Source organism: Ctenopharyngodon idella, chromosome 10 (genome assembly GCF_019924925.1).
Source record: "Ctenopharyngodon idella isolate HZGC_01 chromosome 10, HZGC01, whole genome shotgun sequence".
Classification (NCBI taxonomy): Eukaryota; Metazoa; Chordata; class Actinopteri; order Cypriniformes; family Xenocyprididae; genus Ctenopharyngodon; species Ctenopharyngodon idella.
The window spans coordinates 34,127,834-34,146,814 of NC_067229.1; the positions used below are offsets into that span (position 1 = coordinate 34,127,834).

General features: G+C 37.6%; 1 protein-coding gene and 1 long non-coding RNA gene across 4 annotated transcripts; one reads left to right on the top strand and one right to left on the bottom strand.

Annotated features, from left to right (window-relative positions):
* Positions 1–125: 125 nt before the first annotated feature.
* Positions 126–3,976, top strand: LOC127520365 (uncharacterized). Of its 2 annotated transcripts, none has more exons than XR_007932088.1 (2): positions 126–575; positions 711–3,976. It is a non-coding gene; the product is annotated as an uncharacterized LOC127520365 (long non-coding RNA). The 2 variants fall into 2 exon arrangements; XR_007932087.1 differs by having other exon boundaries at positions 1,274–3,976.
* Positions 3,897–17,985, bottom strand: per1a (period circadian clock 1a). Of its 2 annotated transcripts, XM_051908344.1 has the most exons (21): positions 17,810–17,985; positions 14,906–15,364; positions 13,542–13,795; positions 13,336–13,457; positions 13,036–13,237; positions 11,998–12,189; positions 11,187–11,265; positions 10,991–11,097; positions 10,745–10,898; positions 10,320–10,563; positions 9,480–9,588; positions 9,233–9,374; positions 8,965–9,083; positions 8,607–8,783; positions 8,166–8,483; positions 7,118–8,076; positions 6,848–7,037; positions 6,488–6,671; positions 5,939–6,089; positions 5,323–5,565; positions 3,897–4,743 (listed from the first exon to the last, which is right to left on the bottom strand). In XM_051908344.1, exons 2-20 carry the CDS (start codon positions 15,208–15,210, stop codon positions 5,365–5,367), a joined length of 4,209 nt encoding a protein of 1,402 aa, XP_051764304.1. In that variant the 5' UTR covers positions 15,211–15,364; positions 17,810–17,985; the 3' UTR covers positions 3,897–4,743; positions 5,323–5,364. The 2 variants fall into 2 exon arrangements, with proteins under 2 accessions (XP_051764304.1, XP_051764303.1); XM_051908343.1 differs by having other exon boundaries at positions 3,897–5,565.
* Between the last annotated feature and the right edge of the window lie 996 nt (positions 17,986–18,981).

Consider the following 18,981-nt stretch of genomic DNA (forward strand, 5'->3'; position numbering starts at 1 on the left):
GGGAGTGGGAAAGTGACGCTATATGGGGGGGGGGGGGAGACAGCAAGGGGAAGGTTTTAATTAGAGCCAGATGTTCACTTTGAGCTGAGTATTAGCCTCATTGACTTTGGCCAAATGGAAGAATGCTGCAAAGCAGAAAGGAAAAGGAAAGAAATGCAATGCAATCTCTGTGTGGGATCCATTGAAAATAAAAATCATTTTGCTTGAGTTCTGAGTTTAAACTAGGTTTGAGAGAAGCTCTCCATGCTGCTCAGGTTGTCAGGTTTTAGGTGTGACCTGCATGGAGCACCATGTGCTATCAGGAAGCGCCAGAGGCACCTTGGTCACTTTTGCAGAGATCAAGAGGTTGTGTTTACATACCTTAACAATTCTACTCCAATTACATCTCCTTAGGATATTAGCATATTTTATTATCTCAACTACAAAAATTCAAATGTTGTTCATCGGTTGTTGGTGGTATTGGTGGGAGTACCTATAGGATTCTCATTCTAGAGAATGGACAGAAATCTGTATATAATGGATGTTTGTTTGTTCAGCAGCCTTCTAGTTTTCAACGAAAAAATAGAAGCAAAAAGGTAATTGCGACTTTATATCTTGCGAATTGCTCATAAATTTTCGCAACTGTGATTTTCTTATTTTAAACTTTATCACAATTTTTTTATTCTATATTGACGGAAACAACTTTTTTTTTTTTTTTTTTTTTTTTACAGAAATCAAAATGAATTACACAGTAACACCAGGAACAAGCAAGAAAATGAATATAGGTCAATTTAGATGCAGAATTCCTTTATTTATTTACATTTACATATAATTATATTTTCAGTTTTCATTTTTAGGTTTAGTGATTTTGTTATGTGCTTTTGTCATTTTTATTAGTTTGTTTATATTCAATTTAGCTTTATTTTTATTTCTGTTTTAGTTTTAGTAATTTTAGTACTTCGACTTATTTCAATTAGCTTTCCTTGGCAATATTTCTAATTTTAAGTTTTTCATTTAAAATTTTACATTTTATTTGATGTAATTCAGCTAATATTTAAGATAATAATCCAGTTAACAAAAACTGTTGTTAATAGTTTTAGTTTTAGTTAACAATAACAACACTGTCCATAATCTTTACTTGAACCCAGAACATTCCTTTAAGATTAAAAGGCACTTCTGGTTGTAACTGGGATAAGTGACCTCAGCTTTTGTGAATGCATTCATGTTATCAATCTTTGTCTGAGAATGAGTCACATTGTTTGAAGAATTCACCCCTTATGGTGTTCTGTTGCAGCTCTGGCCTTTCGATGGACATTACGGGGCCTGTACAGGCGAACATCCACATAAAACCTTCAGAAGAATTATAAATCTCAAAAAAGATCACAGCAGATCAGCAGTTCTCAAAGAGAGACTAGATATCTAGTCACCATCATATATAATAAATAACAAACAATGACAAAGATCTAAAGCTAAGCAATGTTAGTACAAGTTTGTACAAGTACAAAGCCAAAATAATGAAAACACATTCAAACTGTATCATGTGAATCCATTGTGTTTAGCTTGGCATCTGGTTGCGTTTGCTCTCTATGGGATGTGATTGGAGTTGTGATGACAGGCAACAGCACAAGAATGTGGTGACGTGGGACTTTGCTGGGGGGTGGAGGAGTGAGGTCTGGCTAACGGGTGGAAGAGGAGGGAGGAGAGGGTGGTGTTGGGCCAACAATGGCTTGAAGACCTGGAGGAAGGTCAATCCATCAAAATGTATTCTTGGCAAAGGGACAGGACAGAATTAGAAAATGTATGAGGAATCATTTGAGAGAGGGAGGTCTTGAGGGAGGAAAAATGCTTGAAATTACCAAGATGCATTTTTTTTGGGCAGTTTTGAAATTTGGGTATTTCACAGTTACATTTGGCAGTAGAACATGAATTTAGAAAAATGTCTCTTTTATGCTCTCATTATGCAATGACTTTAAACAAGGCTACAACATGACTTGTTAAACAATTAAAAGTATGTCATCATTTATTCACCATTAATGCATTGCAAACCTGTATGGCTTACTTTCTTCTGTGAAAGACAAAAGGAGATATTTTAAAGAATGTTCTTGCTGCTCTTTTCCATATAATAAAAGTGAATGTAAATGGATGCTGCTTGAGCTCCAGAATGGAAAAACACAGCACCATAAAAGTAGTCCATACATCTAGAACTTTACCATAAAAAAATACAGTGTCAATATTTAGGTTTTACGGATTGAACTTAAATTTAGTGTAAAAACAAATTTCATTAACTGATCTAATGTTAATATACCAACCTACTGAAGTACTAAAATCTGCTTTGTACCTTTACAATACTGACAACCACCATAAAAACACAGGAGTAATGAGAAATCCACATGTAGAATCAAAGCAAATCACAAATAGCTTTTCCACAAGCTGAGAAGGACAGTACTAATATATTGAAGGTGCACACAGTATCATTCACACACACACACACACACACACACACACACACACACACACACTAAACACCATCATGGTAACACACAAGAAACACACTTCAAATACACACGACACCAAAATAATGCAATAAACATTAATTTACCAACATGAGATGTAACATAAAACTCTAATGTGCATTACTGATAACAAAAAACTAAGAAGAAACAATTATTTAAATGAAAAGCCATCAAATATGAAGTGTCACATATAGGGAATTCGTATGACAACAGTTCAAATTGTTAAATAAAGTCATTATTTTACACTAAGGTTGAACCACTGTAGTCATGTTGACTATTTCAACAATGTCTTTACTACTTCTCTGGACCTTGAATGTGGTAATTTTGTTGCTTTATATGGAAGATTTAAAAAAAAAACCTCTTGGATTTCATCAAAAATATCTTAATTTGTATTCTGAAGAAGAACGAAGGTCTTACAGGTTTGGAATGACATGAGGATGAGTACTTAATGACAGAAATTTCATTTTTGGGTGAACTAACCCTTTAAAAATCAAATAAAAAGAGTGGATATGAATGAAAACAGAACTGCAATGCAGAACTGCATTACTCATTATACACAGCTTGGATGAATCATGCCACTACAGTTGTATCCTCTCTCATTATGGTTTGAATAAGAAACCCTCTATCACACAATGTCAACAACAAACAGCTCATTGCTTCTCTTTCCTATATCTCAGGTTTTTCAGAGAGGTCTATGTAAATATTCATAGAGATTAACAAGAAGAGCTTACAGAAACTTGTCGGTTTTGCTATCTGTAAATATGGAAACGAGAGCCATGAGACAGTCTGGGCTGCATTCTTGAGCTGGGGAAAACTACAGATTTAAGCTTTGGAAAGTAGGCAGGGAAAGTGGAATGCTTTTTCCTTATGTCACCTTAAGACACATACACACACACACATTCATTTCTCTGACTTGGGTTATGAAAACAGTTTGCCTTTGGAAAATGAAATAGGAGTAAAAATCTTGGAAATATTTGTTTTGGGTGAAGGTAATTCAAAGCAAAACATGAAGAGACAATTGTGTATGTTGCCAGATATGTTACAACGCACCCTCTAGTGGCTATGAAGATCAATTCAGTCATGTTTCAAAAAGAAAATTAAGAAGAACTCAGATGGTCAAAGCAGATTACTATAAACATGACATTTATTTATTTAGTTTAAAAGCAGAAAAATACATTTTTCAAGCATGTTTGAGTAAAAATTGTTGAATCAAGGTCTGGCAACTGTACAAAATCAATTTACAATTCTTGCACATTCAACAGAAGCTTCAAACAATACTGCATGTAAACTGATTGGGCCTGTCTGCTTTCACAGAAAGGCTTTTGAAAAACCCTCTCAAACAAAATTGAGGGCAACAGGAAACAAAGGAAGTAGTTGTCTTGTTTGTTTGTTTTTTTAAATCCCTTTTTTTTTTTTTTTTTTTTTAATGCAGTCCTGCATTTGTTAAGGAACTGAACAAGACATTGGATGCTAAAAATAGTACACATATCCTTGTGCTTCTACGGATCATCTAGTGAAATAAAGGGATTGTCAAGCTCATCCGGGAATTGTTATAAGTAAATACATCTCTCTTCAAAATAAGTGCAAATGAACTGTCACAACACAGCACAATTCTCCACCAGCTATTTATTTACATTTTAAGGACTTAATAGTATCAAAAGCACCTTCAAATACATAATTTTGTAAACTATATCCAGTTATTTGAATATGATCAAATAAATAAATCTTTTAACACTACCAGTAAAGAATGCCATTTGTGATGCTGAAACCATGGACTGGAACATACTTAACGCAAGTACGTGAATGCAAATGGTTTTAGCTAAGCAAACTTAATTTTGTGTGTCGTTGTATTCTGATTGTCTAAGATTGCAATTCTAAACCAAAATATATAAAGACATTTGAAAGTAACTATCATACAATGGGACAACGTGCTTGCAATGCATTGGCAACATGATTAGAGGATGTTTCTGGCTCCTTTTCCACCAAAATAGTTTCGGTGGCAGACCCAGTTCTCCACTAGGAGAACTGGAGCCTGTCACAGATGTAATAAAATGAAAAGAGATAGACTGAAAAGCAACATTATTACATTGCTCAATAAGACTATCAAAGAAGTCAGTATTTCCTCAAAATAATCAAGGTCCTGGTTACAGACCAGCAAACTTTTAGGGTCAGAGTGAAACCAATTTTCCCGTCCACTTGTCCATAATTCCTGGGAACCGCTCAGAACGGTTAGAGAACTGACACAAAGTGTCTGTAAAAAAAAAAAAAAAAGGGCTATGAGTGTCAGACTTGTCTTATTTCAAACATATGTGAAGTTAATCCGTAAATTCCTGGTCCAGCTGTCCATTATTCTATAAACTCAACTCACAGTTTGAAGAACTGCTTGTAATAGGAAAAGGTCACATGGTGTCCTTTGAATAATTACAAAAAGACGCCTGTCATAGCATAAGGCCAGGCAGGCTCATGAATAATTATAAGAACCTGGAAGCAGAATATAGTGCAACAATGTTCCTCCTACATCCAACACGTGCAACAGGTTAACATCTCAGAGCATATTCCTTTTAAGCTATAAAAATGAAAGGAAGTCTTTTATTCCCTTCTTCTTTCTATTGTTCAGAAGCCTGGTTATGAAGCTACAAATTATGTGTAATTTCAAAGAATGATGTAAAAATAAGCCATTGATATACTGATTGAACTGACATCATCTGAGCGGATAAAAGATCATTAATCTTTCACACTTTCAGTTTGGTCCCAATTCAGCTTGGTCCTGAAAGTCTATGAGGCAGGAACACAATCAATCACTGTCCAGCAGTCTGCAGTCCCACTTCACCTTCACTGATGATGTCACTTCCACCTCCTCCATGGCCCACTCCTACGTGCTCGAGCTGGCCTGATTGTCTTTCTGTTCATTATCAGATGAAGGGGGGCTCAAGGGAAAGGCTGTTTCTGCAGTGGTAAGTTTATCTTGTTTGGCTTCTTCTCTCAAAACCATGCTGAGATCCATCTCATGAAAGTCCAAATCGAATGGAGGAAGAATCGAGGAATCTGGGGGAGATTCACATCCTGTGCAAGACTGTGAAGAAAAGTAATAACTTATAATTTCCATGCAAGGTATGTAAAATTGACATCAGACAGATGTTAGCATGTTGCTAAGCTAACAACACTCTAAAGGGAATAACAAAAGCACAAACATAAATATTGGGTAAAATAGTCATTTTTTAAACTAGATTTAACTATTTCTAAAAAATAAAAAAATTCAGTACTGAACACTATATATTTAGAGTTGACATTCTTTCGTCCACCATATTGAATAAAAAATGTTGACAGAGCTTGTTGCAAAACATTCTGGGTAATTGTCTAATTTGTGAAAGATACATGCAGTGAGAACTGCATCAGAGCAAAATGTTGGTATAGACGGTGTGTCATTTTTATTAAGAGCTACTCACTGTAATGTTGATGGCTTTTGGTAGGCAGCCGGTTTGAATCCATGGGTGGACCTGGGTTAACTCTTTCGTCTGCTCTTCAGTAAAGTGAGGCTGATGTTTCTGAACAGCTTTCAGGGCGTCTCTGTCTTCTTTCAGTACCGAATCTCTGTCTCTGTACACATACACATACAAATTCTGTATCTTCCGGCAGAGTTTAAATTACACTTAACAATACTAAAATATTTCCGGTATTTGTCAGGAAGTGAAAAAGGGAGAAAAAAAATATGAAATTGCCCAGTGAGTCAATTTTATTTCCACCAAATTTGCATTGTGATTATAATATCCAAACTCAGAATTAGTTTTACCTCAATCAAATACACTAGAACTAGCAAATCAAGGTCTTTGGAGAAGGTTTTTTGTTATTTGTAAATAACAGGCAAATGTATAAGAACATGTTTGGAACTAAAATCTGCAGGAAGGTTGTGGTCAAAACAAAACAGATATTCCTTTTGGTTAGGCTAGTATGGAACTAGATAATAAAAAATCTGAACTTTGATAAAATGGCCTTACTTGATGGGAATCTGGTATGTCATCATGACCTTGTCATCTGTGTTGGCCATGAGGAGCCAGATGGGGTCCTGCAGGACAAACTTTATGAACTGTTCCCCTTCCAGATCCCCAGATGCTGGTTTATGAGTGTGATCATTCTCTGAAGAGTCAATGCTTCCAAAGTACTTGCTAGTATTACTGCTCCCTGAGATTAAAAAAGAAAATGTAATTGCATGGAAAAGAGCAACTAATACAATTCTTCATTTTTGTTCCACCACAGAAGGAAAGCCATACAGGTTTGTAATGACATAAGGGTAAGTATTGGTGAGTTTGGGTGATCTATGACTTTAAGAATGTAGCATACATGAGTAAATTACTCACTTGTGCCACTTCCAGATGTGCTACACCCATTTGATCCAGAGGCGAATGACCCAGACCCAGACCCAGACCCTGACGACCCAGAGCCTGAGGCGGCAGAGCCAGTGCCTGAGCGGGAATCCTCTTGCAGCAGTAGGTCCAGCATGTCACTGGAGGTCGACATGGCGTCCTGGTTGGACTCATTGACTTCATGCTAAAATAAGTTAAATCAAAGTTAGCCAAGAAGGAAGGTAATGAAAAACAAATGAGTTTAAAACTGTTTTTAATACTCACGCTGTTATTTAGTTTGGCATCTTTGGTGTTGCTGCGATTGCTGGAATTCTGCACCACCATCCCGCCCCCTTGTGTTGCGCCAACTCCTGGGGGTGGAGTCTGTTGCGTAGCATCCGTTCTGTTGCTAGGCAATTCCTCAAGTTGTAGAAGATTGAGTGGGGAGGAGCATCGGGACTGAAACAGAGGGGATCCGGCCCCTTCCCTCTCACCGGCCTGTTGCCCGGTGGACTGGGGTGTGCTAGAACGAGACTGTCCATGTGTTGTAGTGTTGGCATTTCCTGCTGGCATTGATGGAGAGTTGGGGAAAATGAACGGAGGATTTGTGTGGTAGAACTGCTGGGGAATCACTGCAGGCATAGTGGGATTCATTTGAGAGCCCAATGGATTGAATTGCCCTATTGCAGGATTGAACGATTGATCACCAGGGTTCATTTGAACAATAGAGCAAGGGAACTGGCCCAAGGGGTTCATCTGGGTGGGCATTTGCCCACTGAGCTGAAAGTTGGCTGGGTTCAACTGTGGTCCTGGATTACCAAGTTGTGGAAACATATAGTTGGGCATCATGAAGGTCATGACTGGTGGCATCACTGGAGGAAAGCCTTGCATGGGGAACCTAGGGACTCCTGCTTGCAAGGAAGGATCCGTTCCCATCTGAGGCATCAAGAAGGGCGAAGAAATGGGAAACATGGGCATGTAGCCTGGTGGAAAGGAGGTCATCACGGGAGCACCACTGGTCTGGGATGCCGCAGGTGGTGGCCAAGATGTGGAAGAGTGCTGGACTGAGGGGATGTTGGGTCTTATTGCTGCAGGATTAGATCCTCTATAGGGACCAGATCCAGAGAGGGAGGGAATGTCCGGAATGTTGCCATCTACTTGGTGTTTCCGCCTTTTCCCACCTCTGCCATGCCGACGACTGTTGCTGTTACCCACAGAAGGATAGTTCTGGGAGCTATTCACAACTAGACAGAACAAGCCAAATAATAAAGGCATAAGTAAAGGAAGTCAGACAGACAAATACAACCTATGAACAACTATACAATGCTGTTACCTTTTGTCCCATGTGTAGATGTGCTTTTGCGCTGTGGTGGCCCGCTGGGTTGGACCATCCGCAGCTGGCTGACGTCTCTAAAACGGTTGAGGAAGGCTTGCTCTTCTTGCTGGGTATGTGTGGATAACACCGCCTTCGTGAGGCCCTTTCCTGCACTTGCTCCACCTCTTCTCTCCTTCTCCTTTTCTTTCTCAGGAACAGCAGCAGTGGGGGATGAGGTCTGCTGAGGGTTCACGGGCATGGGAGAAGCAACAGCGGCGAGTGGAGCTGACGTGGAAGGTGTTGGGGTGGTTGGTGGCTCCTCCATCATAGCAATGTCTGGATGTAGATCAAACAGAGGAGATTGCTTGCTTTTGTACGGTCTGATATTTAATGGAATCTAAGACATACCATGTATAGGGTGGATAACAAGAATAGCCTGAAAAAAAAAAGTGTTCAGACCTGATTCAGGTGGCTTCTTGTCACCAACGTGAACGATGGTGCTGCTGAAACTGCACTGGGAGGTGGCCGAGACAACGCTTTCGGCCTTGCAGTGCAGAGCCAGAGGGGTTAGGGGGTGTCCTGGTGCTGCAGGGACAACCTTTGACCCCTCGGTCACCACATGAGTCTCTGCTATGTCTAAAGAGAGGAGTAAACTTCAATTCTGTACAGCTACACACAGAACATACACAGACATCAGTTGATACTTAAGGAATACCAATGGTGATTGATTGTATGAGTCTGCTTCTCTGTCCCTGACTTTCTGAATACTAATAGGATGTGTTGGGTGAATATTACCCTTTAGCAATCCTTTACTGACCTTCGGTTGCTCCAGCTCCATCCCTTTTCTTATCATCGTCAGAGGTAGAAGAGGTTGTACAGGAAGATGAGCCACACTTCCTCTTCACTGTACCAGGGACATTAAAGCTTTCCAGATATCTGAACAACACAGTGAAAAACATGAGACCACCACATATCCAATACACATACTTCACATACAACCTATAAAACATATTTTGTCTCTTAAAATAAGATAAAATGGGAGAAATAAAAATACATTCACACAAACAAAAAGGCGAGAGAATCACCGTATAATGCTGTCCAGACAGTTGATCTGCTGGTATGAGTAGGTGGTAGGCAGCTCCATCCTGGGTGGACTGGACAGTGCTAAACCTGCCAGACCTTCTCTAGCGGAGGCCTCCGCTGTGTCTGCTGCCTTTGCCAGTGCTTCTAAAATATGACAGCAATCATGTAACTTAAAATGTGATAACAACCCAGTGACCTCAGTCTAAAGAGATAAGAGTACATTATTATTTACATATTAGCAAGGTTTACCTAAGCTGCCCTGTTTGAGTGCTGGCAGTCGGTTTCGGGATTCAATGAAGACCTGCTGTCCGCTGGCCTTTACCATGTGCATATCTTGACAAATCTGCTCAAATGTCATCTAGGAAGAAATAAATGAGGGAAATAATAAAGGTTGACTTCGCACATTCTATACATGGGTATACAATAACATTCATACAAATGAAGATAGGAAAATTATAAGGAATTTTACAAGTCCAAATACTTTTGGGGATATGGATTTACACTAATTTTCCAAGGTTTCCAGTAAGTTTTTTTTTTTAAGTAATGAATACTTTTATTCAGCAAGGATGCAATAAATTGATCAAAAAGAGAAAAAAAGACATTTATAATGATACAAAAGTTTTCTATTTCAAATAAATGCTGTTCTTTTGAACTTTTCTAATAATCAAAGAATCCTGAAAAGAATGTATCATAGTTTCAACAAAAATATTAAACAGCACAACTGTTCTCAATATTGATAATAATAAGAAATATTTCTTGAGCTGCAAATCAGCATATTAGGACCATGTAACACTGAAGTAGACTGCTGACAATTCAACTTTGGGGTTACAGGAATAAATTACATTTAAAATATGTTTATTTGGAAAACAGCTATTTTAAATTCAAATAATATTTCACAATATTACAGTTTTCCTGTACAAATTATTTTTGATCAGCCTTGGTGAGCATAAAAGATTTCTTCCAAAAACATTAAAACAATTGTAGAGACCCCAACCTTTTAAATGGTAGTGTATGTTTGTTTTTATTTCATTATGTAATGTTAAATGCTGTAATGTGTACATCTGGATTGATAATGATAAAGGCCCTCACTGGTTTCCTGGGCTTGATCTGGTCCTCGGAAGCATGTCCATTACTCTCAGAGGAGGAAGTGGCGCTTTGGTGGTGCTCGTGTGAGCCGCTGCTGCCCAGGCTTCCGTACCCCTGTGAGCTGCCCCCGTGAATGGGCTGCACCAGGTACCTGTGGATCAGCTCGTTCAGCTGCGGCACATCTGGGGACATGGTTTTCACCTCCCCGCCCTCCGGGGCAGTGAACACGTCCTCGTTCAATGGGCTCCTACAGAAAGGAAGTGATGGTAGACAAGCTTTGTGAGACCACTTAACAGCAGATTAGCTAATGAGAGTGCATGCCCATGCAGAACTTACTACCATCATGCCAGGGCGTTGCTATGCGGTTGATTTTTCTTTTAGTGCTGTATGATTGCTATATTAAGGAGAAAAACTGTGCAGCCACTTACGTTCGAACTTTGTGCCGCCCCACTATGAAAGCCACCTTCCTGCTCCATGGGTTGATGAAGGATGACCAGCTGGTGTCGAGGGTCAGGTACTCCCCACTTCGTGCACGCATACGCAGGGGCGAGTGGTCAAACGGCTGCCCTGCAAACTGGAGAACTGATGAAGGAAGGACGAAAACTAGATCAATGAATTCTGCTGCACAAAAATTCACCATTGAATTGTGTCTGAGTCTAGAATCACCGACTCACTTTTCTTGTGAATGGCCACCATTAGGAGTCTGTCTTCTGGATGCAGGTAAATAAGCACTGGTTTGCCAACCAAGTCCTGAGGCAAGTAACCAAGTAATGGCACTGCCCTGCAATTGAGAGAGGAGGACGTTTATGTAGCTGTTCAAATAAGACATGGACGGTAAAAATATGAGATAGCTCTAGGCAAAATGCAAACCTTTCATCAATTTCTTGGAAGAGACAGTTTGGGGTGTGACTGGTGGTAAAAATTCTCTTGTCTGCTGGGATACGAGGTGCTGTTATGTGAAAAACAGAAAACATAAGAACAGACACAAAATAACAGAGAGCATGTGTGATTATTTTACAGGGAGTACTTACAGTAATTAAATAGACACATTTAGAATGTTTAAAGCGATTATAATATATCGTTATAATATATGGTCTTGTCAGCATGTGCATTATTTATGTGGTAAGATTATACTTTCATAACAGTGAGGTTGGGTTTCATACAGTAAGTACACTACCATTCAAAAGTTTGGGGATTTTTTTTATGTTTCTAAAAGAATTCTCTTATGCTCAACAAGACTGCATTTATTCAATAAAAAAAACAATAAATATTGTGAAACATTATTACAATTTCTATTTGAATATATTTTTAAATGCAGTTTATTCCTGTGATGGTAAAACTGAATTTTCAACATCATTACTCCAGTTTTCAGTGACACACAGAAATTATTCTAATATGCTGATCTGGTGCTTAAGACACATTTCTTATTACAATCAATGTTGAGAACAGTTAATATTTTTGTGGAAACCATGATATATATTTTTTTTTTTCCAGGATTCTTTGATGAATAAGAAGTTAAAAAGAACAGCATTTATTTGAAATAGAAATCTTTTGTAGCATTATAAATGTCTTTACTTGTTCTTGCTGAATAAAAGCATTAATTTCCTTAAAAAATTTAAATCTTACTGACCCCAAACTTCTGAATGGCAGTGTATTTGACATTGACACTGTCTTGTTTTACCCTCGTAGCCAGAGTGAACTCTCTCAGCGATGAGGAGGCAGCAGGGCTCAGGTTGGGACGTGTCGGAGTCCCTCAGGGTCAGCTGATATGGCGTGAGACGGAAGGGGTAATACTTCACTTCTCCGTCACTGTCCCTACCTCTGCTGATCCGACAAAACATCGACTTTTCCTCGGCACAGTCCACCTGTGAGGCTGTACACAAATGGAGTTTTATTAAATACTTAATTTTCCCAGCATACTTTTAGGCAAATTTTACTTTGCATTACCATAACACTTCATCCTAACTAGGTGAATTTTGGTCATTTTTCAGTTGTCACTTAAAGCTAAATACTGTGTGAAGTAACAAAATTACAGCCAATGAGAACATGCTGTTTAAAATTATTGATGCTTAAAGGTACAGTACTTAATTTCTGAGCTACTGCAATCTGTTTGTGTCAACAGCAGTGTTATTTTAGTATCTTTGATATGCTCTTGTAATATTTTTTATTATTATTTTTTTTTAATTTTATATACATTTTTTTTAAATGTGACCATTAAAATAGTACGTTCTATAAAATGAATGTATGTAGTATGAATGAAATTTGGATGTACTATATCCGCCATGTTATCATTGTCATGTGAGTGACCTAAGGCATCAGTTGTGTCAATTTCACTTCCATTCACAAATTCTCTCCCTTGGCCTCATGGGATCATCTATCAAATGCACACTTCAGAATCTCACCTACTGATTTATGAATACTATGAATTCGGACGTACTACTCACACACTGTTTTTCGCCTGCTGTATAGTATGAAAGTAGGCATATTCATATTCAAAAATACACACCCGTAAAAATCTTTTAAAGTGTACCAATATTAACAGTACTGGCTGATTAGGACAAAAACATGTGCATGGTAGCTTTATTTGTATTTATGGCAAATACAACTGTCTGTAACCAAAGCTTAACTTGGGAATGATTCTGTCTGTAACTGATTTACAAAAGTTTCTACACTCTCTGCTTTGTTGCTATATTCATACAGTCTAAAAACTTCCACATACTGGTGCCTGCGCAGGAGGACCATGGCGGCAGGCGGCTGGGAGCGGTGCTGCTGTAAAAGGTGCTGACGTCCTGTGGTGCCAGCAGCTCCGAAAACAGCGCCCCTTGCAGCCTCTCAGGTTTACAGCGCAGCAGAGAGGCTGCCTGGGATGAGATGTACACAACTTTACCAGAGAGGAATGACACTGCCACAGAGAAAGTGTCCTAGGATGGAATAAAGAAAGAAATAAAAGAAATTCATGTGTTAGATTCTTCTAAAGAGTCACAGCCTGATGTGTATGAAGTATCCTGTCTAGTCATACCGTGTTTTGAAGGGTGTACTCTGATGTAATGTTGTCTAGCTCTTCGATAGTAAACGACGACAGGTCCAAACAACACCCATGGCTCTCTTCCACACTCCATTGATGGTAGTACTCTTGATTAGCTACAGAAGAACACAACACACACTTTCATTAGCACACACATCCCAGTACAAGGAAATGCAATTTAAGTTTGTTTTCTTACTCACCCCGCACTTGTTTGACACAGCTAAGCGCATACTGCAGGGAGGCTAGGGTGCTAGATCGGCCCTTCCTGCGCCGTTCCGCCGGCATGCGGAGCTTTAGCTCACGCAGGGCATTCAGCAGCTCTCTTTGGGTCTGCAGCCGTGCCGGCTGGTCACCACTGGCTGCTTGTGAGGTCAGATGATCCTGCTCCGAGCTGCCACTCAAAAGACTGTATGACACCGAGCTGCTAGGAGGGGAGGGACTGTTTCCATTTGAGCTGAGGAGAGACATTTTAATAGGGGAAATTAGCCAATATTTGTAATACAATTTAATTATCACAATACAAAATTTCACATTTCAGCAATGAAAATTTCTAAAATGAAATTAGCAAAGACCTCCACAATATTTACTCCACAAATAATTCACACAAAAATATGATTTTGGAGATTTTTGAACTGATACTAGTTCTGAAAAGAGCCTGACCAAAACCAGTCTATTACTAAAAATTATATAAAATTGTGCCTAGACCAGTTTTAAATGAAACGTTTTAATAAGCAATTAGCTTATTAAACTGAATGTGTGAGCTATTTATGTCAAACCTCCTTCCTCATACACAGTGTTTTTATCTCTTTGCTGACTAAAGTGGTTCAAAGAGAAGTACATTGGTTTACCCATATACATTTGGCTAAGACACATATCTAAAATGACTTTGCAATGGCATTTAAGCTATTTTATCTGTATATATATGTACACCCACTGTTCAAATGTTTGGGGTAAACCTTTATTTGGTCAAACATACAATAAAAATAGTAATATTAAGGAATCTAATTACAATTTAAAATAACTGTTTTCTATTTGGCTGAATTTTCAGCATCATTACTCCAGTCTTCAGTGTCACATGATCTGCTGATTTGGTGCTAAAGAAACATTTCTTATTATTATGAATGCTAAAAAACAGTTGTGCTGCTTAATGTTTTTGGGGAAACCTTGATATTTTTTTTTTCCAGAATTCTTTGATGAATAGAAAGTTTGGTAACACTTTATTTTAATGTCTTTTAACTAGTTGCTTATTGGCATGCATATTACTAGAATATTGGCTGTTTATTAGTACTTATTAAGCACATATTAATGCCTTATTCTACATGACATTTTTCTACATTCTTAATCCTACCCAGTACCTAAACTTTAACAACTACCTTACTAACTATTAATAAGCAGTAAATTAGGAGTTTATTGAGGGAAAAGTCATAGTTAATAGTTTATATGTGTTCCCTATACTAAAGTGTTACCGAAAGTTCAAAAGACAGTATTTACTTGAAATGGAACTTTAAAAAATCCTTTAACCATCTGCCTACCATATTAAAGTCATTTTGAACATATCACATACCTCTTGCTTTCTGTAGTCTCTGTGGTTGAACCCTTGCCATTGTGAGAGCTGCAGGTGGATGTGTCTCGTCCCATGTGTCCTTCGCTCTCCCTCTCGGCCGAGTCATTCCCGCTGGAATGGGCATCAGTGTCGTCTGAGTGTGTCGGCTCAGGCACTGTTGAGATGTCCAGCCCGGGACGGACAGACTGGCTGTCAGTCATTCCGGGAGAAGCATTCCTGTAGGTTTCCCTTTCATCCTTATGTGTTGCTCCCTTCTCTATACTAGTGACACAGCTCACAGGTGTTTGAAAATTGTCATTACTCATAATGAAGCAGAATAATTGTATATATCACATCTGTTTTGTGCATCTGTAAGGAATGTCTGACAAAGCAGGGCATGTGAACTCCTAGGTTATCCTAGATATCTGCTGCGCTCGTCCAGAATGTATCCGCTTAATAGTCCATAAAGTTGCAAACCGTCTGGTGGGAAATAATAATAAAAACAGAATAAGCAACAACAGCACACTGAGAGATATGAATTTCAACTTTGATTTCAAGATGCATATTGAGAACAGTGAATAAAGCAGAGGTCTTCAGCATTTAACCCCTTGGTGGATAGAGAGACAGAGTAGTTCTTTTAAATTCTGTAACAACTGTATAAAATTAACCCCCGGGTTCACAGACAAGGCTTAAGCCTAGTTCCAGACTAAAATGCATGTTTGAGCGGTTTTAACTGAAAGCAACTTGCACTGACATATGTTAAAATATGTCAGTGTCATTGTTTTGTCTCAAGATGCACACCAGTAATGTTTTTTTTTTTAAGGCATGTTTATAAAAGCAACTTAAATAAGCCCTGTCTGTGAGAAAAGGCCTGAGTGCCTGCCCTATTAATGAGTAAAGTGCCATATTCATGTATTTACATGCATTAACATTACTTTGTTATGATACTTTGTCATTATGATTCAGTGATCCTTAATTAATATTGATGTTATTGATGTTCATGAGTCATATATTTGACATTACACTGTAATCTTAACACATTTTTAAAGTGGAAGGGTTAATGAAATGTTTAGCTGAATTTTAATTTCTTACATGTACTACACATATACATATTATATTGCACACAGCATACTTTAATTTTTTTTTTGCCCTATTTTCACTGCTTATTTATTTTTTACTTTTAAATGCATATTTATGTTCATATATATTTTTAACCTTAACTTAAGAAGTGTTTATATCTCTCTGGATCATGCAGAAACTATTTTGTTACCAACACTGTGTATCCTAAATGTAAACGTAAGAAGTTTTCAGTTTAAAATTCACTTTAATTTGTAAACAAATAAATAAATATTTAAAACATTTTATTTAATATTTATTTAATATTAATTCAAGTTAATATGAAATACAGTGATTTTCTCACTGATTACCATTTCTAAACCTAAATTAAAGTGTTAGGATTTGTTTAAAGGCTATAATAATATATAATAAAAAAATATTTAAAATATACTATGGAAACATATTATTGTAAATAATAATTTTAATCTCTAGCGATAAAATTTTATAAACTATGAAGCTTCTGTATGGTATAAAAGAAAGATAAAGTCTTCAAGTTCACACATTGTTTTATGTGTAGCTTAAAAACACTAGGGTCTGGTTTCACAAACGGGGTTTAAGACAGAATTAGACCTTAGTTCAATTTGGACAGTTCAAGTTGCTTTTATAAACGTGCCTTAGAAAAAACATTACTAGTGTGCATCTAGAGACAAAACAATGACACTGACATATTTTAAGATATGTCTGTACAAGTTGCTTTCAGTTAAAACAACTCATCATGCATTTCTGGGACTAGGCTTAAGCCTGTGAAACTAGTGGTAAATGTGCGGGAAGATGCATGTGTCTGAGTTGTTTACAGCTATTCAACATGAAACTAGGGTTTCCCCGCCTTATGTATTGTTTTTTCTGTTCTCATCTGTTTTCCTTACCCTGGCAAGTTTTAGTTTTCAGTGCATTTTGCACTTCTGTGCATCATGCATTATTAAGTAATCTTTTTAGAATGACACTATAAAAACAACTATATTATATGGTGGAGATATTGTAAATACAATATTTAAAGATATCATAGTTATATTTTCGAGACTCAGTTTCCTCAGCTTTCCTTAACAAATTTAAATATATGCACTTAGTTGAATGGGTAACACTTTACAATAAGGTTCATTAGTTAAACATTAGTTAATGTATTAACTAACATGAACTAACCATGAGCAATACATTTGTTACTGTATTTACTAATCTTTGTTAATGTTAGTTCATGAAAATACAGTTGTTCATTGTTTGTTCATGTTAGTTCACAGTGCATTAACTAATGTTAACAAGATTTTAATAACGTATTAGTAAATGTTGAAATTAACATTAACAAAGATTAATAAAAAATGCTGTATAAGTGCAGTTCACTATCAGTTCATGTTAACTAATGTAGTTAACTAATGTTAACTAATAAACCCTATTGTAAAGTGTAACCAACGAATGTGAGCCCTCTATCTGTAGATCTGTGGAATTACTGATATAAACAATGACTTTAAATGAGAAATATTTTGATACAGCCAAACACATTAAAACCATGCAAACTACATCTTTGAAACAGACAATCAAGTTATTAAAATGTACTGGAATATAACGAAGTCAAATGATAAATCAACTGGCCTTATATACAATGTTCACCCCAAGAGCACATCCCAAAATCACCTAAAAATGTTTACAAATGATCAGAGATCCGCAATGGCATCAGGAAATGCCAATAATATAGACATAATACATGTTGAAAAGTTAAACGCTTTTCTTTATCAAATACAGATTAAACTGTCACATCCGAGGCACGACTATCAACACAATAAACAAAATATTATGATAACACACAGCTTTTCTTACCTTATGAAATTATGTGTTTATTTGTTATTGAAGTTTAAGCAGCTTTTCAGAGCTTGTATCCGAATAGACGCCTGTGCAACATAGTAGTTTAGTACAGTAACTCACGCCTTGTCAGATTTCAACCCGTGTGGGGACACCACCATCATTCTTGCTTTGGAACAAATTTCACGTGTAACCAGCAACTCTCTAAACTATCTCTCATTGGCTCCTAAATTATCATAACTCCGCCTGCTGTACATAAACCCCGCCCATCGACTTGAAACTCGCGCTGCTATTGGACACGTGGAGGGGACTTGATTGTTCGGCTCTCCTTTGTCACGTTGTAGCAGAGCTTCCCTCTGAATGTGTGGACGTGAGGGAACGTCAAGACAGAATTCGCACTTCCCCCCAACCGTATTAACCGCTGTAGAGGCGCATAAGGGCTTTTTGCTAATGCGATACATGGCAAAATACATTTCCATATTTTTGTGAAAGTCAAATAAATAACCCTGTTAGTCTGTGAGTAATTCTGTATGCATCGCTGAAATTATTCATCGCGTTCTACCGTTTGTATTTTCTCGTCTTTTATGGTGATTACAGCATCAACATCAACTCGCGCGGAGCCTTATGCCTTGCTCCTCGTGTCCGTGAGTACTTAGCGTGTCTGTCCACCTGCCTCTGACACATGTGGGCGTGTGAGGGCCATGCCAGCTATTACTGTGCAAAACCTGACTGTACTTTCTTCGTTTGCGGCTCAAATACACGGTGCGAGTAAGTAAATCACAACTGGGCACATTTGTGGACAATGTGTTTAACGTTGAGTGCTTAGAACGCACGACAATCATACATGACAGGATGCTATTACCTAGAAAATTCTCAAATAATGTAATTATATTATTATTTTTTAATTAGAATTTTTAATTATTAATAATTTCACATTTGGCTAGTCTAACACAGTTCACATTTGGCTGACTTCATAAACCTGACATCCCTTTCAAAATGTGATGCCATAGTTTTGTAGTGGTATCAGATGGTAATACCTCAGTACAGGACAATGTAGTCATTATCGCAAAATTAATCCTGACAGGGTGATAAAGTTTTTTTTTTTTTTTTATGATAATAAAAGTTATTATATGACAATAAAAGGATGACTGTACATTAGTGGTGGGGGTTTTTCAGTGACTCTTTCTGCA

Excerpts from the sequence above, each read along its gene's own strand:
- per1a (XM_051908344.1), bottom strand. The coding sequence starts at position 15,210 with ATGAGTAATGACAATTTTCAAACACCTGTGAGCTGTGTCACTAGTATA. Across the intron at positions 11,266-11,997 it reads AGTTCACTCTGGCTACGAGG|CACCTCGTATCCCAGCAGAC; the intron begins GTAAAACAAGAC and ends TTCACATAACAG. Across the intron at positions 9,084-9,232 it reads TGTCTGGACAGCATTATACG|ATATCTGGAAAGCTTTAATG; the intron begins GTGATTCTCTCG and ends TGTGTTGTTCAG.